Here is a 19,621-nt window from a genome sequence, read left to right as displayed (position 1 = left end):
TTAGGTTAAGAACTTTACCTCAGGATGAGAACAGAAATCGTGCACCGACGACCCCATTAGCTAAAGTGGTACCTCAGGTTAAGAACAGTTTCAGGTTAAGAACGGACCTCTGGAATGAATTAAGTTCGTAACAAGAGTTACCACTGTATGTGAAGTGGAGCGGAGCTATCCTTCAAAATTTGCACCACTTCACATTTTTCAGTACAGTCATACCTCGGGTTACAGACGCTTCAGGTTACGTGTTTTTGGGTTGCGCACCACGCCAAACGCAGAAGTACCAGAATCGGTTACTTCCAGGTTTTGGCACTCGCGCATGCGCAGAAGCACTAAATTGCACTTTGCACATGCGCTGAAGCGCCAAATTGCAACCTGCATGTGCACAGACGAATTGCAGGTTGCGAACGTGCCTCGAGCACGGTTCACATTCGCAACCCGAGCGTCCACTGTACAGTTCTTCTGCCAAGTAATGTGTACAAAACTGCATATTATGCTAGGTGAAGTATACAGGAAAATGCATATATTAGTGAAAATTGAGGAAAACTGGTTTACAAAAATGTGTATTTGGCAAAATTGCACAAAAGAATGTGTATCTTAGGAGAATTCATCTTAAAACACTGAAGGCTTTGCATAGGAAAATAAAATGGTGTGGAAATGTGGAGAACAGAACGAAAGCTGATAACTGATAGATTTGCTCATTCATATTTCTATGATTTCCTTTCTCTACCAGCCTCCTTGGTTTCCATGCAGAGCATGGGGTAGATGGCAGGACATAGCCCACTTGCTCAAATGCATGGAATTTTTGATCACCTATGGCTACCATGCTTACATACAAGACTGGGGAGAAACTACAGGTCAGTTAAATCCTGTGGGCATTTTGCCTCACTCTGTTACATGGGCAGGGCCTGCTGACTGACTTCCCTGTTCATTCTAAAGTGTACTGCTGCCTCTGAGCTCAGAGATCGACGGCTTTGTTATCAAAGCCTTGCAGCAGAACATGGGCAAGAATCCAACAGGGTAAGCAGAATAATTAGGAAATCAAAGTACTACAATTTCCTGCCACTGTAACTTTAATAAGGCCTCAGGTTTGTGCAAACATAGCTGTGTTTAAGCTTGGAGTGAGGGCTGGAGCTAATTACACTCTCAAAGCTTAGGCCAAGGAGGTCTTGTTTCCACTGTGGACTGGGTTGGGCGCATTGGAAATGAACCCAGCTTCACGTTGAATTGATGTTCCATTTGCTGGGAGCAGTTTCTTTCCTCCTACGTCCATCCCACGCCGCCTGGCTTAGTTGCCGTTGTAAACTACCTTGAACAGGAAATGCCTTATAATTTGTATCCATAAAGCAGGGAAGTGAATTGGAAGGAGTCTGAATTGAGCAAAAGACTGGACTTTGACGCAAGCTTGGAAGACAGACCAATGGGGTCAATTCATATCCAGGAGGAAAAGAGATGTTTCAAAGAGCCAGACATGGATAAATATAGCTGTTGGCTTTCGGGCTATATAAGCTTTGAGTGGTTTAATTAAAATCAGGAGCTGCAGTTAAAATAATGAGAAGCTTAATTTAAAAGGTGCCATATCAATAATGATTATAAAGTTTTTTCAGGTCTGTCCAGGCAACATGATTAAGGTTATGCAATAGGGTTAGGGTAAACTGAAATGGGAACAGAAATTGCCAATGTTCGCTTATTTGTCCCATGTTCAGAATGAAAATCAATCCAGCGAATATGATTGATATTTGCTGTTGCTTTAAGTCCACAAATGATACGTACTTGATTACATTTTTCACCCTTTGCATTGCTACCGGTGATCTGGAGGAGAGCTTAGCATAATACATGTTTGGTGACATGAAGATGAATATATTTCCTTCTGCATAATATTTACTTTATTCAATTTATATTCCTCCCAAAGGAGCCCAGGGTGGAATAAGGTAAAGGTAAAGGTACCCCTGCCCGTACGGGCCAGTCGTGTCCGACTCTAGGGTTGTGCGCCCATCTCACTTAAGAGGCCGGGGGCCAGCGCTGTCCAGAGACACTTACGGGTCACGTGGCCAGCGTGACGAAGCTGCTCTGGCGAGCCTGCACCAGCGCAGCACACGGAAATGCCGTTTACCTTCCCGCTATAAAGCGGTACCTATTTATCTACTTGTACTTAAGAGTGCTTTCGAACTGCTAGGTGGGCAGGAGCTGGGACCGAACGATGGGAGCTCACCCCGCCGCGGGGATTCGAACCGCCAACCATACGATCGGCAAGTCCTAGACGCTGAGGTTTTATATTTATATTCCTCCCAAAGGAGCCCAGGGTGGAATAGACATATTAGGGATTTGCATATTCTGTAGTGATGTTGCCAACTTTTGTAAATCCTTGGCTTTATCCGAAGCAAGCATTGTCATCTGAGCTGAAGAAGAAACCTCTGCTCGCTGAAAAATAGGAAAGACGATGACATGTATTTGTATATAATTTGCATGTTCTAATAGATGCACATGTAGAAATAATTAATATAATTTAAATACCAGTATAATACATCTTGCTATGTAGGGGAAAGACTATGGGCCAGGTGACCTGTGTGCCAGCTCAGTCTGCTGTCCAGGTGCCGCTAGCTGTAGATGGGCAACTTCAAAGCCTGTGCACTCATTCCTTCTTAGGATTTTTAAATTTTTTAAACAAGACTTAGACAGGACAGCCTTGCAAATAAAGCAGGGGAACCTCAAGTCCAGAGACAAATGCAGCCCCCTAGTCCTTTCTGTATGGCCCTTTGGATTCTCCCTAGTCCTAACCTCCCCAGGACACACCTGTCAGCGACCCTACTCAAATGTTTTGGCCCAACTGGAATGCAGTTTTGCTTGCCTGGGTGGAGAGGTGTGTGCTTAGAAACCTCTAACTGTTGCATGACTGGAATGTTGCCTATTGTACAAAAGGTAAAACTCGCATCCATTTCTCCACCCATATTTTGCCTCTTTCCTCACCCACTGCTGGAATGCAGCCTTCAGGTTGGAAAAATGTTCCTTGCCACTGAAATGAAGGACTATCCTTTGCAAAGTAGGATGCATAACTACCATACTCACTTCCACCCCCACCCATCCCTCTACCTGGCTCTAGCAGCTGCTGCTCCCACCACCACCATCCCTAAAACTGCCATAGAAGCAGCCCAAATAAGGAAATAAGGAAAGTCCTACATACAGCCACAGCCAGGTAATAGAGGGGATAGATCTGTCATGGAAGTATCTCCCAGATGATACAGGTTGGGGTCCATATGATGGGTAGATTGAGTGAGGAATTTAGATTTCATTTCACTTCTGATAATGAAAAGGGTTCGTAGCTGGGCCTGGGGAAACCAAGCTATTTCTTGACCCTTATTCTTACTTTGATAAATAGCTTCTCTGGTTGAGTCCAATCCATATCAATTTTAACAGGGCTTGTCCATCATTAATTCTTTCTACTAGGGCTGGATGAATCTGTCATTTTGTATTTCTCTCTGTTTCTTGTTTTCCCAGTTGTCAGTTTTCCACATTTCCACAGTAGATTGTGATTTTTTAAAAAAGTCCTCGTGAAAATTTATCAGCATCTTTGTGTAAATTTATCTAATATATATATATTTATAAGCAATTTTTCTTGATACACACACACACACACACACACACATTTTTGAAAGCAGGCTGTCTCATTTTTATATATTTAAATATTATATATTTTCACTAATATTTTATGGTCATTTCACTACAATGTACATGTCTTCATACACATTATTTGGATGGAGACCTGTGTTTGAGGTGCCATCTCTCCCTTGGACTAGCACTTGTTTGGCCTCAATGCCAGAGGCTGAATTCACTTATGATGCAAATGACCCCTCCTCACCCTCATCTAAGGATCCTGGCTCCTTGCCATCCAACAGAGCCTGATTCTGTGTTTTTTTGTAATGCTGGACCTCAGGTCATCCTCTGCTGAGGAATCCCCTGGCTGAGATATGACAATGAGGAACACTTAGGATAATCTCTTAGGACTCAGAAAAGGAACATCTGCCAACCTAAATGAAATTGGACAACAGCAGTTTCTCTCTGGTGAGGTATTTGCTTTCCGTTTCATCCCATGCTGTTTGGTTCTTTCCAGCTTTGAAAGATTCCAGTAAGAAATCCATTAACAGTGACTGGAAAATCGAACTTCCTGGTGAGTTTCAGATTGCAGGAACCACTGTTCGGTATGTGAGAAGAGGTCTATGGGAGAAAATCTCAGCCAAAGGACCAACTAAAATACCACTCCACTTGATGGTAATTTGATGCTTTTTCATTGTCTGCTTTCAGTGTTTCATCATGGTAGAATTGGTTGGGAGTTTTTTGGTGTTCAGTATTAACTACTTTCTTCTTCAGTTACAAGAGTAACTGACATGCAGGCATCAAAGACAGATAGAAGCCTCCAAACTAGTGTGGTTTAGTTTGTAACATATTCGAATTGGAAAAGGAGGATCTGGGTTCTAATTCTCTGGATAGGCCATGAAACTGGGTAACATTGAGCAATTGGTAATGTACTTGAGCAAAGGGTAATGTACTTGTCAGGGCTGTTGTGAGGTTAAAATGGGATAAGCCCATCTTGAACACCATGATCTCCTTGCAAGAAGGGTGCAATAGAAATTTAGTAGGTAGGGTCAGTTCTAAAACTAAACCATAGATACCGGGGGGGGGGGGCATTTATGTGAACTGTTATATCAAACTTAATCTTCTTTTAATGGAAGATATCCGCAAAGAAAAAGCAAAACACCCAAAAGAGTTCTGAAAATTAATGATAAGCCTGCAATGATAGCTTTAATATGAGATACGTGAGCTGATTGTAATTTATATTCCAGAAAAAGCAAAACAGATGGTTGTATTTATGTCTGGGACTTTAATTATGTGTTCTTCATGATTTGATGATATTATTATTATTATTATTATTATTATTATTATTATTTAATTGTTCTTAATATGTGGCTTTTATTGTTTGCAACTTCAATAACCTGTCTGAAAAGCACCTTAAATCGAAAATAATCATAATAAAGAGGAAGAATAGCCAACATTGTTTAAACCAGTCTTTTAACCTTGTTGTCTTCCAGATGTTTTTGACTGTAACTACTATCATTCCTGATCATTGGTCATGCCAGCTGGGGCTAATGGGAGTTGTAGTCAAAAACACTTGGAAAGTGCCATTGGTTTCCAAACTTTCTGACTTCAAGGAACCCTTTCTACATTCATTTGCCTGGTGAGCATATGCCACAGAAATCCAGTGCATCATGGAAAGATTCTGGAGCATATTCCAAGAGGTACACTTGGTTCATGCGAGACACTCACTAGGCCTTTTTGCCTTATCTCTGCCCCACAAGGGACCACAGTCCAATGTGTCCCCACAGTCCTCTGCAGTTGCACATTGCAGAGGAAGATAAGCGAGTCCTAGGTTGGCTGCAATTTAGCCACTGATATATTTGCAAAAGAAAAAACAAGGATTACATTACCAGAAATAAAATATGCTCATACTAATCCATATGCATCGGTGTTAATTTAACAGTACAGTAATTACAATAATTAGAAATACATCTCAACCTCCTAGATGAGGACCATGACCAGGTGAGTGTTGTCCCTGCTCATTCTGCTGTCCAAGTGCTATTAATGTTTGATGGGCATCTTCAAGGCCCTTGATGTTCTCCCTTAGAATCATAAAATTGTAGATTTGTTAATGTTCTTAATTTTTAAACCATACCTGGCAGCTCTTCAAATATGGAGTGCCTTCAAAGTGGTGGGGTGCCTGTCCTCTGACAGTCCTTCAAAGGGAGGGCTGTTCTTTGTGATGTAGGACTCGTGACCACCTAACAGGTTGTTTTTCAGGGAAACCTGTTCCCCATTACCAATCTTCTCACTGAGGCCCACTGCAGCTTCCGAGGGTCCTCAGGGTTCTCTGGAATGCAGTTTGAAAACCACTTGTTCTGAAGACTGTTAGAACTGCATTGACTCACAAAGCGCAAATCACCTGAGTGAAGACATCTTGACCTCTGTTTGAAACCCAATTACCCAAACAATGGCATGAAATCTATTTCATATGAACCCTTAGATTCTCTAGCCTTGTTCCCAGATTGAGATAATAAAGATCTCTCTCTCTCTCTCTCTCTCTCTCTCTCTCTCTCTCTCTCTCTCTCCTTTTCTTTTTTAAAGAAGGAGCTTGCCTTTCCCCCTCTTTTTTCCCCTCCTTTAAATACCCAAGGCATTTCTCCAAATATGTTACTGTAAGTATGTTCCTTGGATAAATGAGTGTTTGTGTAGCTAGATCTGCTTCAGACCTCCACTTGGCAACTGGAGGCCATCTCAGCCCACGAGATGCTTCCAAATACGACGGCTTCTTCCGAGCTGTACAGCAATGTCGTTAGCATCTTGTTTGCTTAAATAAGAGCAGGGTGGGGCTTCACGTCTTGTGCTGGCGAGTGCCGAGTGTTTTGGATCCTGCAAAAAGCTTTAAAACTATAGCTTATTGTCTGGTTTGTCTTAGCTTTGGCTTCCAACTCAGACTAATAAAGCTCCTTCTGTAGCTACAGATGTGTCTTTTATTTCTCCCCATCTTGCAAAAGATATTTGTCTGTTTTCGTACAGATCAGCACACACAAAAAAGTTTTTAAGGCGATGAGTGCCTGCTTTCATAGAATTAAAAGGACTGGAAGGGCCTCAAGGGTTATCTGGCCGAATGTCTTCATGAAGGCAGGATCTACCAGACCAAACAGTCCAAAGCAGATGTTTGCTGGAGTACTCTCAGCCCTCAGCACCTTCACTTAACACTTAACACCCAACCTTAAACAAAACAATTAAGCAGCAATGGATTAGCACACTGTCAGGATCAGGCCTGGGGCATAAACAGCTAGCCTGAACCCAGACTTGGGAGTGTGAATTTTCCATCCCATAGTGGCTGGTGATATTTGCAGAGGCAGATATAGTGGTGCTGCGGTGACAACATACCCTCCAAGTGTCCCGATTTTCCCAGGATGGTCCCAGAATTACAGAAGCCACCCCTGCTTCTGATTTGATCCTGGAATGTCCCAATTTCCCCTGCCAGCTCTGCCAGCACCAGGTTCTGGGAGAAGGATCAGCAGGTGCTTGTCCTGAGCAACAGTGACGATGGTAACTGCGAGGAAGCATCCCATTGCCTTTCTATGGTTGCCGCTGGCCTAGTCTTTTGGGCAGCTCATAACAGCTACTGGAGAGCTGGCCCTTCCTCACCTTCTCTTGAAGGTGTTGTACATGATCCCTTCCCTCACACATTTTTTATTTTACAACAATGCTGTGAGGTAGGTTAGGCTGAGAGGTAATTGACTCAAAGTGACAGCTGTATAGGTGTATATGACATATAAGTGTGCAGCAAGATCAAACACGGGAGAATCCTCTTGATACAGAATAAAATGTCCCTATTTTCATCGGAGAAATGTTGCAGGGTGACAAACCTAGACAGCATCTTAAAAAGCAGAGACATCACCTTGCCAACAAAGGTCCGTATAGTTAAAGCTATGGTTTTCCCAGTAGTGATGTATGGAAGTGAGAGCTGGACCAGAAAGGGACTTCCGGGTTGGCGCCTCTGGCAATGGCGGATTTCCTCCGATCGGGAGGAATCTGCTCCGTGGAAAACAGGGTCTGAACCGCCACGGCGAGGCGGAGACCCATCAAGAACCACAGGCGGGAGAAGCCTGTGGACGTGGGATTCGGCTGGCACCTTTGCGCCCCCCCTACTCGCGGGGAAACCCAGTTTCGGGGATCCGGAGCGACGTGGGGTGAGTGGCGCGGTGCTTTGAATCGACTGCTTCTTTCACGGAGTGAAGCCGCATTGCTGTTGCCGGAGAGCGCTGACTTTTTCCTGTGGACAATTGGATTTTAAACAACTGCCCGTGAGTAGAACGGAAAATTGGATTAAGAATTTTTTTTAATTTGGCACTGAAGCGGGAAGGTCTAAACAGGAAGTCCGCCTTCCGCTTTTGTAGATAGATTGAAGCAAAGACACGGCAAGCTAGAGTTTAGAAAGTCGTCTGTAAAGGATCAAATTTTCATCATTTAAAATTATTGAACCCCCCCTTGGAAGCAGGAGAAGAGGGGGGAACCTTTTTTAGACTTTTTAAACCTGCAGAAGAGAGAGTAAAGAAAGGCAATTTTCCACCGTCTTGAACCTGGGAGCGGGGTGTCAGGACAGACGTTTTGGGGAAGTTCATTGACTATGGACAAACGCTTTTGACAGATAGTTAAAAGAAGAGAAACATATTCATTCCATTGTTCCCCTTCGCATTTAAAAGGAACAAAATATTGACAAAATATCTGAAAAAGGAAAACTTTGTTGCTAGATCTGCTTTTTTTTAAAAAAAAAAAGATGGATACAAATAGAAATTGTTTCCCCTAGAGGGAGCTTGTGAAACTGTTATTAAAGCTGAACTGGGGAGCTTTGCAGCTGTAATAGATTAAGATCGTGGGACCAGACTTCGACCTTGAACAAGAATGTGCTCGGAGGCTCTGGTGCTTGCCTTTTGCAAGACAAGTGCTTTATTGGAACAGTTACATGAGAAGATGGATTTGATGACTGTTGCGACCGGAAATTTTGGACAGGCAGTGGGTACCTATATAGAACCCACTCAGGAATTAATTCAGGAATGTGCTTTGACAGATCAGATGAGGGAGGAGGTTGTTGCTGGACCTCGGGTGGCAGAGATGGAGGGAGCTGTGGCCCAGCAGGAGCATGAGTTGTTGGATTTGACGAACGAACCTGGAAAAAGTCAGATTTGGAGAGATGGAGTCCAGTTTGGCTTGGAGATGGGGGGCTGGATAGACCCCCCTATGCAGGGATGTTTTGACCTTTCAAGTCTGGCTTTGGGCCGGGGGGAGCTCGGAGTTGTGGGGGCCTTTAACTTTGGAGGGACCTTGAAACATGCCTTTAAATATCACATGGATTTCAGTGTTGACTATGGAAAAGGGGCTGACTTGTCGAGAAGGGACAAAAATATTGTCAAGCTGGAGTCTCCCCGAGTGAAAGGAGCAGAAGACAAAGTAAAGTACAGGTATAAACATGAAGAAGACCTGCGGAAGGGACATGGAAAAGACTTAAGAGCCTCGGATATAAGGTCACCAGGTTGATGGACTAGATGGATGGGATAAAAAGGACTGACAAAACCCAAGACCAGGAAGAAGAGACGATGGATGAAGATTGGAAGAAAGTTTTAAAAATTTATTTAGAAAAGTATCGTAAAATTAATGAGTATTAGAAAAATGTTGGAATGAAATTATTTGGCTTTAGCAGAAATGTTAAAAAGAATTATGTAAGAATACGTTATGGTTAAGAGAATTTGGTATAAATAAGATTTAAGATTTAAGTTTTAGGGTTTTTTATGGTAAGATAAGGTTAAAATAGATTAAGGTAATTTAATGACAGAATATTGTGAAAGATGGAAAGGATTTGCTGAGATAATTAACAACTAGAATACAAAAAAGGGAGGTGTGAGGAGGTCGATGAAATAAGTTAATGACAGTTAAGGATCTGGGAATATTGGATTTGTTTTTAAATTTTTTGTTTATTTTTGCTTTTTGATTTTGATGTATTGTGTGTTTTGTTTTTTCCTTTTGACTTTGGTTTTTACTGATTTGTATTGTTTAATTGTTACTTTTATCTACTTTTTTCTTTCTTTTTCTCTTTCTCTTGTTTTTTCCTTCTTTTTTCTTTGTAACCTTAAAATTCTCAATAAATATCATTTAAAAAAAGAGAGAGAGCTGGACCATAAAGAAGGCTGATCGCCAAAGAATTGATGCTTTTGAATCATGGTGCTGGAGGAGACTCTTGAGAGTCCCATGGACTGCAAGAAGATCAAACGCATCCATTCTTAAGGAAATCAGCCCTGAGTGGTCACTGGAAGGACAGATCATGAAGCTGAGGCTTCAATACTTTGGCCACCTCATGAGAAGAGAAGACTCCCTGGAAAAGACCCTGATGTTGGGAAAGATGGAGGGCACAAAGAGAAGGGGACGACAGAGAACGAGATGGTTGGACAGTGTTTTCGAAGCTACCAGCATGAGTTTGACCAAACTGCAGGAGGCAGTGGAAGACAGGAGTGCCTGGCGTGCTCTGGTCCGTGGGGTCACGAAGAGTCGGACATGACTAAATGACTAAACAACAAACAAATGGGGGACCGGTTCAGCCCCATGGGCATGGAGCCGCAGGGGGCACCACAGCTGTGAGGTGGCAGATGCAGTGAGTATTCTCTGCAAAATGCAAGTGTCTGTAGCCATGTCTTCAAGGTTCTACAGGATATTTGGGGACTAAGTACAAAAGTGGTCGTCCTTCAATTACCTCAAAAGTATGTTTCTTTTTCAGTTTCCACTTTGATCTCATTTGTGCTAGAATAAAAATTAGTAGAACGTATTTACTTTGAGGCATCATTACTTTACTCTCATCAGCCCCAGAAAGCATCGCCAATGGACAGTGATGGTGGGAGTTGTAGTTCAGCAACATCTAGAGGTTCCTCACACTTGGTTTAGTTTGGGGTTTGTTTCTTTTACAGGAAAAAATGAATTTTTTTGTCTAATTTCCAGTTGAACATGATGAGAGTGACTTATCTTCCATGAATGCCTAGTAACTATTCCCATATGTACCTGACATAGCATCCTCTTGCTGTTGGGGGTGGGGAGATTGAAAGACTAGCAAAAAAATAATTTTTCTTTGTCAGAAATGCTCAGCTTCACCTCTCCTGGCAAGCACTTTGCCAAGCAAGGTGACATTTGGGCTTTGTGTTGTGCAATGCCCCCTTTAAAGCTACAGCTACTATGATTGGCACTCCTTCACTTCTCTTGGCAAAGCACGATGCTACTTTCAAGAAACCATTTTCTCCCCTCTTTGAATTTATATAAAGTGGTACCTCGGTTTACGAACCTAATCCATTCCGGAAGTCCATTCTTAAACTGAAACCATACTTAAACCGAGCCGCGCTTTCCCTTATGAGGCCTCCTACCGCTGGTGCCCTTCCACCATTTGGATTCCGTTCTTAGGCCAAGGTAAAGTTCGCAAACCGGGACACTACTTCTGGTTTTGCGGAGTTCGTAAAGTGAATTGTTCGTAAACAGGACTGAGGTACCACTATACTGCCTTTTATCATAAGCTCTCAGGGTGGTTCACAGAATAAAATTGTTGATGGTCATAGGCCAGGATAACTAAATAGAACTTCAGTGTTTAGAGATGACTTACCTCTGAGAAATCAGGTGCTGGGGGCAATGGGAGGTAATAAAGAAGGCAAGCAATTGAGACCTACTAAGGCAGGCATAGGGAATGCCTGCAACTCCCATGATCCCTAGCTAACAGGACCAGTGGTCAGGGATGATGGGAATTGTAGTCCAAAACATCTGGAGGGCCGAAGGTTGGCTATGCCTGTACTAAGGGAAGACTACGGTTGTTGGAGTAGTGCTCTATTTCCCCTAATGGAGCAGCCTCCACTGTTACATGGGTGGTGTTCATTAGCTTCTCTGTGCAACCTTATAAAAGGCAGCATTTGATTTTACCTATTTTGTCTCATTCCACAAAGTCTAAGCAGTAGCAGATGCCTCAAGCTGTCAGAGGAGCAGATCAGTTCTAGTTGGCACCGTTCCCTACCACACATTAGACAACACACTACCATGTTTATTTATGGCTTGATTTGTTCAATGGGCTCCTTAATACCTCCGGCTGTTTCAATAAACTCATGTACCATTTCACTGCAATGAGATACAGTGTCACCTGCCTGCTTGCCCGCCCATCCCCCTGGCCTTCCCGTCTTCATTCCAACCTGTTCCAAGTACTAGCACACCTTCCAGCACACCTGAACCCTCCCAAACAAATTTAAACTTGTACAGTCAATGGCATCTTAATTCAACAGAATCATTAATGAGTCGCTTTAAGAGTAAGCTTGGTTGGTTTTCACATTTCCTGCAGTCGTAATTACTTCTAGCTGAGTTGCCAGCAGCAAACTTGGGGAAGGTGTGGGGAGTTGAGACTGCAAGTTTCACATTAAAGGTATAATCTTATTTATTTATAGGCCTTTACAAGCTGCCTTTTCCCTGCCAGATTGGCACAGCATATAATGAGGACAATAAAACAATATGAAACTACAATGCACAGTTTCTAAAGCATTACACTGTCAAAAGAGCCAGTGTGGTGTAGTGGTTAAGAGCGGTAGATTCATAATCTGGGGAACCGGGTTCGCATCTCCACTCCTCCACATGCAGCTGCTGGGTGACCTTGGGCTAGTCACGCTTCTCTGAAGTCTGTCAGCTCCACACACCTCACAGGGTGTTTGTTGTGGGGGAGGAAGGGAAAGGAGAATGTTAGCTGCTTTGAGACTTCTTCGCATAGTGATAAAGCGGGGTATCAAATCCAAACTCTCTTCAAATCCAAAAGTCCTCCAAGTTCAGAGGGAATGTGCCATCAAATGCCAGTTGCTAGAAGGACAACAGCAAGGGTAGAGGATTGCTTTCATTCTCAGCTAGCTCAGCACCCCTGCAGCATCACAAGAAATAAAGACTTATGTGGGCGATTTAGAATATATCTTTCCATAATAGTTAGGTAATTACTGATTTTAACTTTTTAATATTGTTCTTATTTAATGGTTTTATGTATAATTGTTGTAAACCATTCTGATCTTTTTAATGAATTGTGGCATGTAAATATTTTTATAACTAAATAAATTTAAATCTAGGTTTCAAGGTTTTTATACACACATAGTTTTACAGTAGATCAAATATCCTTTCCTTCCAGATGATATCCTCTGTGGAGATGGATTTGCAACCACAGGACTTCTACTCCCCAGAAGTAGACCGTGTTGTTTATATTTCACTCATAAATCCCTTGACCTAAACCTTTTATTAATATTATTATTGGTTGCTTTGCCATTTTGGTGATTTCCATTTATTTGTCTTGCCTCCCCACCCCACACATGCCAGCCTCAACAACTGTCTGTCTCCTACGCTCTCAACTAGGTGCTGTTATTCCATGACCAGAATTATGGGATCCACTATGAATACACCATTCCTGTGAACTACTCTGCTGAAAACAGAAGTGAGCCAGATCATCATCAGGACTCCTTGTACATATGGACCCACAGCGGATGGGAAGGTTGTAGCGTGCAGTGTGGAGGAGGTAAAGATTTTGTTTGCTTAAAATAATTTATCTAAGGCGGTCCATTAGTGTAGAAGGCCTGCAGAACAGTACTCAACCTTGCAGCTGTCTTTGTCTCACTGATAGTGTATCTCCAAGGTCTTGGGCAAAGAGGTATTTCCAACCATGCTATCCGAAATCTTTTAAGCAGGAGATACCAGGGATCAATCCTAGGACATAAGAGGAGCCCTGCTGGATCAGGCCAGTGGCCCATCTAGTACAGGATCTTGTTCTCACAGTTGCCATCCAGATGCCTCTGGGAAACCTGCAAGCAGGCCCCAAGCGCAAGACCACTCTCCCCTCCTGCGGTTTCCAGCAACTGGTATTCAGAATCATTACTGCTTCCAAATGTGGAAGGAGAGTATATCTCTCGTAGCCAGTAGCCCTTTGTGAGAGCAAATTCCATAGTTTAACAAAACACTGTGTAAATAAGTACTTTCTTTTGTCCTGAATCTTCCAACATTCAGCTTCGTTGAATGTCCCCAAGTTCTAGTGTTAGGAAAGAGGGAGAAAAACATCTATTTATCCACTTTCTCTATGCCAGACATAAATTTACGATATTCTGTTGTTGTTGTTGTTGTTTATAAAATTTCTATACCGCTCTTCATCCAAGGATCACAGGGTGGTTTACAATCTATCATGTCACCTCTTACTTACCTTTCCTCTAAACCAAAAAGCCCCAAATGTTGTAACCTTTCCTCATAGGGGAGTTCCTCAGTCCCCTTGATCAGATCATGCACAGCAAGTTCTCTCCCATCGGAATCCTTAACTGAAGCATTTCAGAATTGATGAAGAAAAGCTTTTCTAAAACAACAACAACAACACTGTAGCGGACAGATACCAGGCCTCAGAGCTGAGAAAGCCCCATTCCAAATTAGCGAGCTTCAAAGGCTCCCAGATAATGGATATGGGTGAAATTAGATTCAACCGCTCAGAAGAGTTATCTTGCAGTGCTCTTTGGCTTGGAGTCCCATATCCATGGGGTGTTGCTGGGGAAAGTAGCCATGTTGGAAGATAGGGACATGTTCACAACCAAGTGGAATTCAGCAAACAAGACATTTCTTTTACTGGAGAAAAAGAAACATTTAGATAATTTAATGAATGACACCGCCGCCCCCATTTTGCATCCAGGAGAACGTAAAACCATTGTGTCCTGTACACGGGTTGTTAACAAGACTATGATACTGGTGAACGACAGTGCCTGCCAGCGGGTGACCCGTCCCGAGCCTCAGGTCAGAAGATGTAATGTGCACCCCTGCCAGTCAAGGTAAGGATCCCATTACAGTCATCATAAACTTTCTCATATACAAAGGTTCATTTTGCATTGTAGTCTCCCATGCACTATTTATGTGATTGTATGAGCATTGTTAATGCAACAGAGGAAGCACAAATAAGGCATTTGTAATAGAACTGAGCCTTCTCGCCAATGCAGGTTTTACATTAAAAACTGTTTTAAGCCTCATTTATAACACCCCTGGAGCTGCATTGAACTGCATCCAAATTCCTATTTTTCCAAGCATACCAATCTACAAATGCATTTGTGCATCTTTGACTTGTTCAGCCATAAAGTTCCTTTTCTACTTATTTGGTAGATCTGTACCACCCAACCTCTCTTTTTTACTCCACTGGGGGATATAAGAACTTGATATTTTAATTCTTAAATATCACTCATCCAACATACCCAAGGGCCCCTTCTGAGAGTCACACAAGAAAGGGTGTTGGGAGATCATAGAATGTGCATTTTTCTATACATTATTTGGTTGGTGAAGCACATCACAGAATTTGTACAAGTGTGAATTTTGAAAGATGGCTTTTTTCCAATTTTCATATTGCTTCAGGAAGCGCAAATTAGGTAGATTCACCTTTAAATGAAAACTGAATTGAATTTCTCTCCCATCCTTATTTGAAACCCCAAGGAGCCGGAGTGTGGGAAATGAGCTAAATGGACCAATGGATTAGTTGCCAGACAGCTTCTTAGAGCATAATGTTTCTGGAGTGACCCAAAAATGAGAGAGCTTAACAGAGCCCTTCCATTCCCTATGTTTTATTGTGATCCTTCAATAACATCTGTGTGCCATGTCAGGACAGCCAGGCCCCTAAGCCAAGTTGCCTCTGAGATGGTAAACCTGTGTCTGGACTGTACCACTTAAGTTTGCAGGTGGGGGTTTACATAGATAAGTACTCCTCCATTTAGAAAAATGTCTTGCACATAAGAAAATGAATGTATTTGCTACCTCATTCAGAACTAGGCTATAGAGAAGGTATTTGCTGTGGTTGTCTCCAAATCTCCTGGTGACTTGCCAAGCCCATACATTGCTCATATATGGTCAGAGGCTTCTTTTCTTTACTAGGGACTGGCTTAGTCTGGGCAGTGTGCTTGTGTTTAAGGTAGGCCTGTGTCAGTTAGGATCTAGTTATTTCTGGTGTTAAAATTAATTAAAACTGGTTGGTCTTAAGTGGATGCTTGTCATTTGTGGGGCTGTTCAGCCACCCTCCTCTCAAGCCTTCATGGCAGTATAGATTTCTAGGCAAATTGAGAGAAAAATATCCAAAGGAATCATTGACAGAGGTAAACCAGCTGAAGAAAAATAATCTGGTCTCTCTGAAAGAGTTGCAGAAGGGAAAAACACACCATTGAAAAAGATCTGTAAAGCTTGAAACATGTCAGGTCATTCTCTAAAAATAAATCCAGCTTTCCACAGCACCTTTTGGGCCTTTTCTGTTTGCCATGGAGTGGTCCAACTCTGGTTTCTGGTCTGTGTGGATTTCTAGCCCACCTGAAGAAGCTTCCGGAACCGCCTGCCTGTGCCATTTCTGACCCCCAAACTTTCATTTTCCTTTTGCTAGCCCACAGGCAAAAAAAAAGTCAGGGTTGATCCAAGGGTGGTGCCAACCCAGCCCAGTTTTGTTGAGAAAGGGAAGTCTAAATTGCCTTACTCTATGGATTTTAATCCTTCTCCTTAATATAATTCCAGAACTGCTGCTTTTGGTTTGGAGTTCCTGAGCCAATTTAGAGTTACAATAAAGGGCCATTATCCTCGGCTGGACAACTAGAGTGTGCGGCTCTCATTGGTTCGTTTTGCCACCAGCGCCATGGCAACCAACAACCACACAGTGCTTCACATCCAAGCAGGCCACGCCTCTCCCTCTCTCCTAACATTTTCTCGCTCCCTCCAGGTCGACCACACATTCACACTTCGGAAGCTGCCAAATGGAAACGTTTTCCGAAGCACATTCTCTAAGTCTCTGTAGAATTTAAATTTCCATTAGTGTTTGCCCACCCAGATATTAGAAATGCATGCTTGGCATACTCTCTGACCGAGAACATCTTAAAGAGACCTTTCTCTTTCACCATGACTATAGTTTATTTTGTTTTTTTAAAGAAAGAAGCTCTGGGTTTGCTTTCAGAGTTCAAGCGGAATTATTATAGCGTTGTTGCAAGAACTTCTCCTGTTTTCTACATTGAGCTCTGCTCTCTGGTTCTCATAAGAGCTACCGCTTTGATTTCTCTGTAGTTTGGCCTGCTATTTGACATTATTGCTACCAGAAATTCACATGGTCATTCTTGGGATGAGATGGGAGAATCTGTCAGTTCCGCTTTTCTGTTTCTCATTTTTCCAATCTTAAATTCAGTTCTCTACATTTCTGCAACAGTAAAAGTCAACAGCATTCTTTAGTGTAAATTATTCCAAACATACATGTGTTTCTATGCAATTTTGCCTAATATATACACTTTTGCAATGCAGTTTTTGGTGTGTTGTTTTCCCTAATGCATTCCTCAGTATGTTCATTATTGTCCATGCTATTTAGCTAGAGAACTGCATTGCAAAATTTGCGGAAGTGTGTATTTCAGAAAATGACACTGATTTGGTAGATAAAAATGAGAAATTCAAACTTTATAAGGGATGCTGAGAAGTCAAAGGGGATGTGAAGGAGAGAGAAATGATGCCCTACACACTTTAATCTACCTTAATCTGTAGAATTTCTGCTTTGTCTCCTCTTCCCACCATCTGAAATTTGGCATGTGATGATGGGAGGCAGGACCACCTCTGCTGTGCCACCTTGTTGCTAGTGGCACTTTAAAAAAATCTGCTTATGCTGTTTAAGTAGGTGTATTTTATTTTTAATGCTGGACTTTTAACTTTCCGTGCAATTTGTTGTTTTCTTAGTATATTCCTATTTATTGCATTTATTGTATTTACTTCTGATGCTGATCTGAGAGCCGGGTCTGAAGAGTGGCAAATGAAGTTTAAATAAATAAAAACCAACCAGCATAAACAGTCATTCTGATTAGTTATCTCTAAGAGAGAATTTTCAGCATCCCCAGCAAAGTGTCATTCCCAGAATTCTTTGAGGAAGACTAAAATACTTGGAATTGCCATACTGAAAACAATATTAGTGTTTGAATACTCAAGTTCTACAAACCGTCTGAAAGAGTTCCATGTTCCAATAATTCCACTCAAAACTGGTGAGAAAATTATTTTTTATAATTTATCAGCGATTTGAAGATCTTGCTCCCCTAGCCAAACACTTTCCTGCTTCTTTTTTCTTCCCCCTTTGTAAAATCAGTTTTATAAAAACATTTTTAAAATGCTCATTAAAAAAAATTAGAAAGTGGCACTAAAAAGTTGACACAGTGTCAGTGTAAATTTGTCCTTAACAACGTTAAAACTCAAGTTATTCCACAACCACCCCTGTGTGTGTTGCAGCTTTGTACCGAGTTCATGAAAGGACACTTATGCCGGACCCGGACAAGAGTGCAGTCTGGGTTGTCCATTTCCCCATCTGTCATTGTACTGAATTCCTGGCTCGTCTCATGCCCGTCTTCCTGTTTCCTTACAGACCACCGAACTGGAAAAGAAAGTGAGAGGCTGTCTCCTTTCTGATTCCTCCCATTCCTTTCCCCTTTAAGTGAGGTCACAGCCTCCTTTTTCTCAGGACTGTATGGTGTGCAGTCGAATTGTCAGTTCTGGAGGCAAACAACCAGGGTGGCTCCTACCAAGTTTTTCACTCCTTTCATCTCTACTGTTCTTTGCTCTCAATCCTTTTCTCTCCTTTCTTTGCCAATAGCTATAGATCACAGAGAGATTACAATGCCGTTGCTAGACTTAATTCAGCAGGGCCTGGACAGCAGCCATGCCTGCCCCTGGAGAGGACAGTAAATTAGTAAAGCAGTCCCTCTCTTTCCCCTTCCCAGCTTCATCTCACCACCCCTATCTGATTGGGACTTTCAGTCAATGACATATTTAACAACACATCTGTAATTTGTGCTTCGGTGCTTAAATAGTGGCCTGTGGGTGTCCTTTTATTGCATATTCATGATTATTTGTGCTCATGATGCTATCAGGGCTGTCACACGGGTTCCCACTTTCATTATGGTTTGCACCTGCAAAAGTTTTGGTGCAGTCACTCTGCATCATTTCCACTCGGTATTTATTTTTTATATATACCACAAAGTTTCTGGTTTATTTGTGTTTTGCTTTTATGGTGCTGTAGCCTCTCCAGAAAACAGTATTGTGGTAGCATGGGAGAAGCATCTCAGGGCAACTAATAAAGCAGAATAATTTCAGCACTACAGCACTGTGTGTGTGTCAGTAGCATGTTGCAGAATACTCCCAGGCTTAAAAAAAAAAAAAAAATCAGTCTGGAGGGGCCCTCAGTGCCTTGGCATCAGGTTGCAAAGATTAGTTTGGTTGGGAGGCAAATCAAGTTGACAGGTCTGAAAGACAGACCAGGATTCCAACTTCCTGAAAAAGGGGTGCTGTGATTGCCACCTCCCTCCCCCTCCTCATGCATTTTTCATGTTCACACAGGGCTATTGTTCCAGCTCTTCACTTTGACGAGGAATTCCTGTAATTACAGAGGGGATCTTCCTCTGTGACAGGTCATAGGAAGCACTTAGCAGAGATGCCATATAGGCATTTATCAAATACATTCCTCTTTACTTGATTCTTCCCATGACCTCCAACTCAGAGTCACTCTCAAAAAGTTCCACTTCTGCTGGTCAGGTCTCAACAAAATAGCAATTAGTTATATGGGGTGATTGGAAGGGCAGACTGACAAAAGGGTCTGTAGAGTCCATATCTCTGGGGACAAGCAGTTATATTTCACAGCACCTGAGAATGTAAGGCTACGGGATTTTTCATTGTGAGCTGATCATAATGTGAATCTTATTTGCAATGTGATGTAGGTAGCTGTGTACTATTTGTGTCAATTGTTTGAACAAAGCAGATGACATAATTGCCAAGTGTCCCCTGGTGGTTCTCTTTTCCTCTTCATACTCTGACCTCATCACTCCTGAAATCTCCTCTTGTTCTTTTTACTTTTCTGATGGTTTGACCCCTCTTGATGGTTTTAGTTGGTCTGCTCAGATATCACAGCTAGAAGCAGAGGAATCCTGGCCCCTCTTGGATTAGCTCATGCCACAGAAAAGCTAGCATTAGCAGCTGAGCATCAAAGGGGGCATGGAGA

General features: G+C 42.3%; 1 protein-coding gene across 3 annotated transcripts in view; it reads left to right on the top strand.

Moving 5' to 3' along the window:
• Window positions 1–19,621, top strand: part of ADAMTS17 (ADAM metallopeptidase with thrombospondin type 1 motif 17) — a 174,729-nt gene that overhangs the window by 125,684 nt on the left and 29,424 nt on the right. For all 3 annotated transcript variants that reach the window (XR_013979206.1, XM_080980306.1, XM_080980307.1), the window contains 3 exons: window positions 4,103–4,260; window positions 12,973–13,132; window positions 14,282–14,417. Coding sequence is in view for 2 of the 3 variants with exons in the window: in XM_080980306.1 (XP_080836432.1) it covers window positions 4,103–4,260; window positions 12,973–13,132; window positions 14,282–14,417 (454 nt within the window). In the remaining variant the exon portion in view is untranslated. The remainder of the gene's footprint in view (window positions 1–4,102; window positions 4,261–12,972; window positions 13,133–14,281; window positions 14,418–19,621) is intronic.

This window comes from Podarcis pityusensis, assembly GCF_964106645.2.
Source record: "Podarcis pityusensis genome assembly, chromosome: 14".
Taxonomy (NCBI): Eukaryota; Metazoa; Chordata; class Lepidosauria; order Squamata; family Lacertidae; genus Podarcis; species Podarcis pityusensis.
Note: the sequence above shows the minus strand (reverse complement) of the source record. Positions and strands in the feature narration are given on the sequence as shown.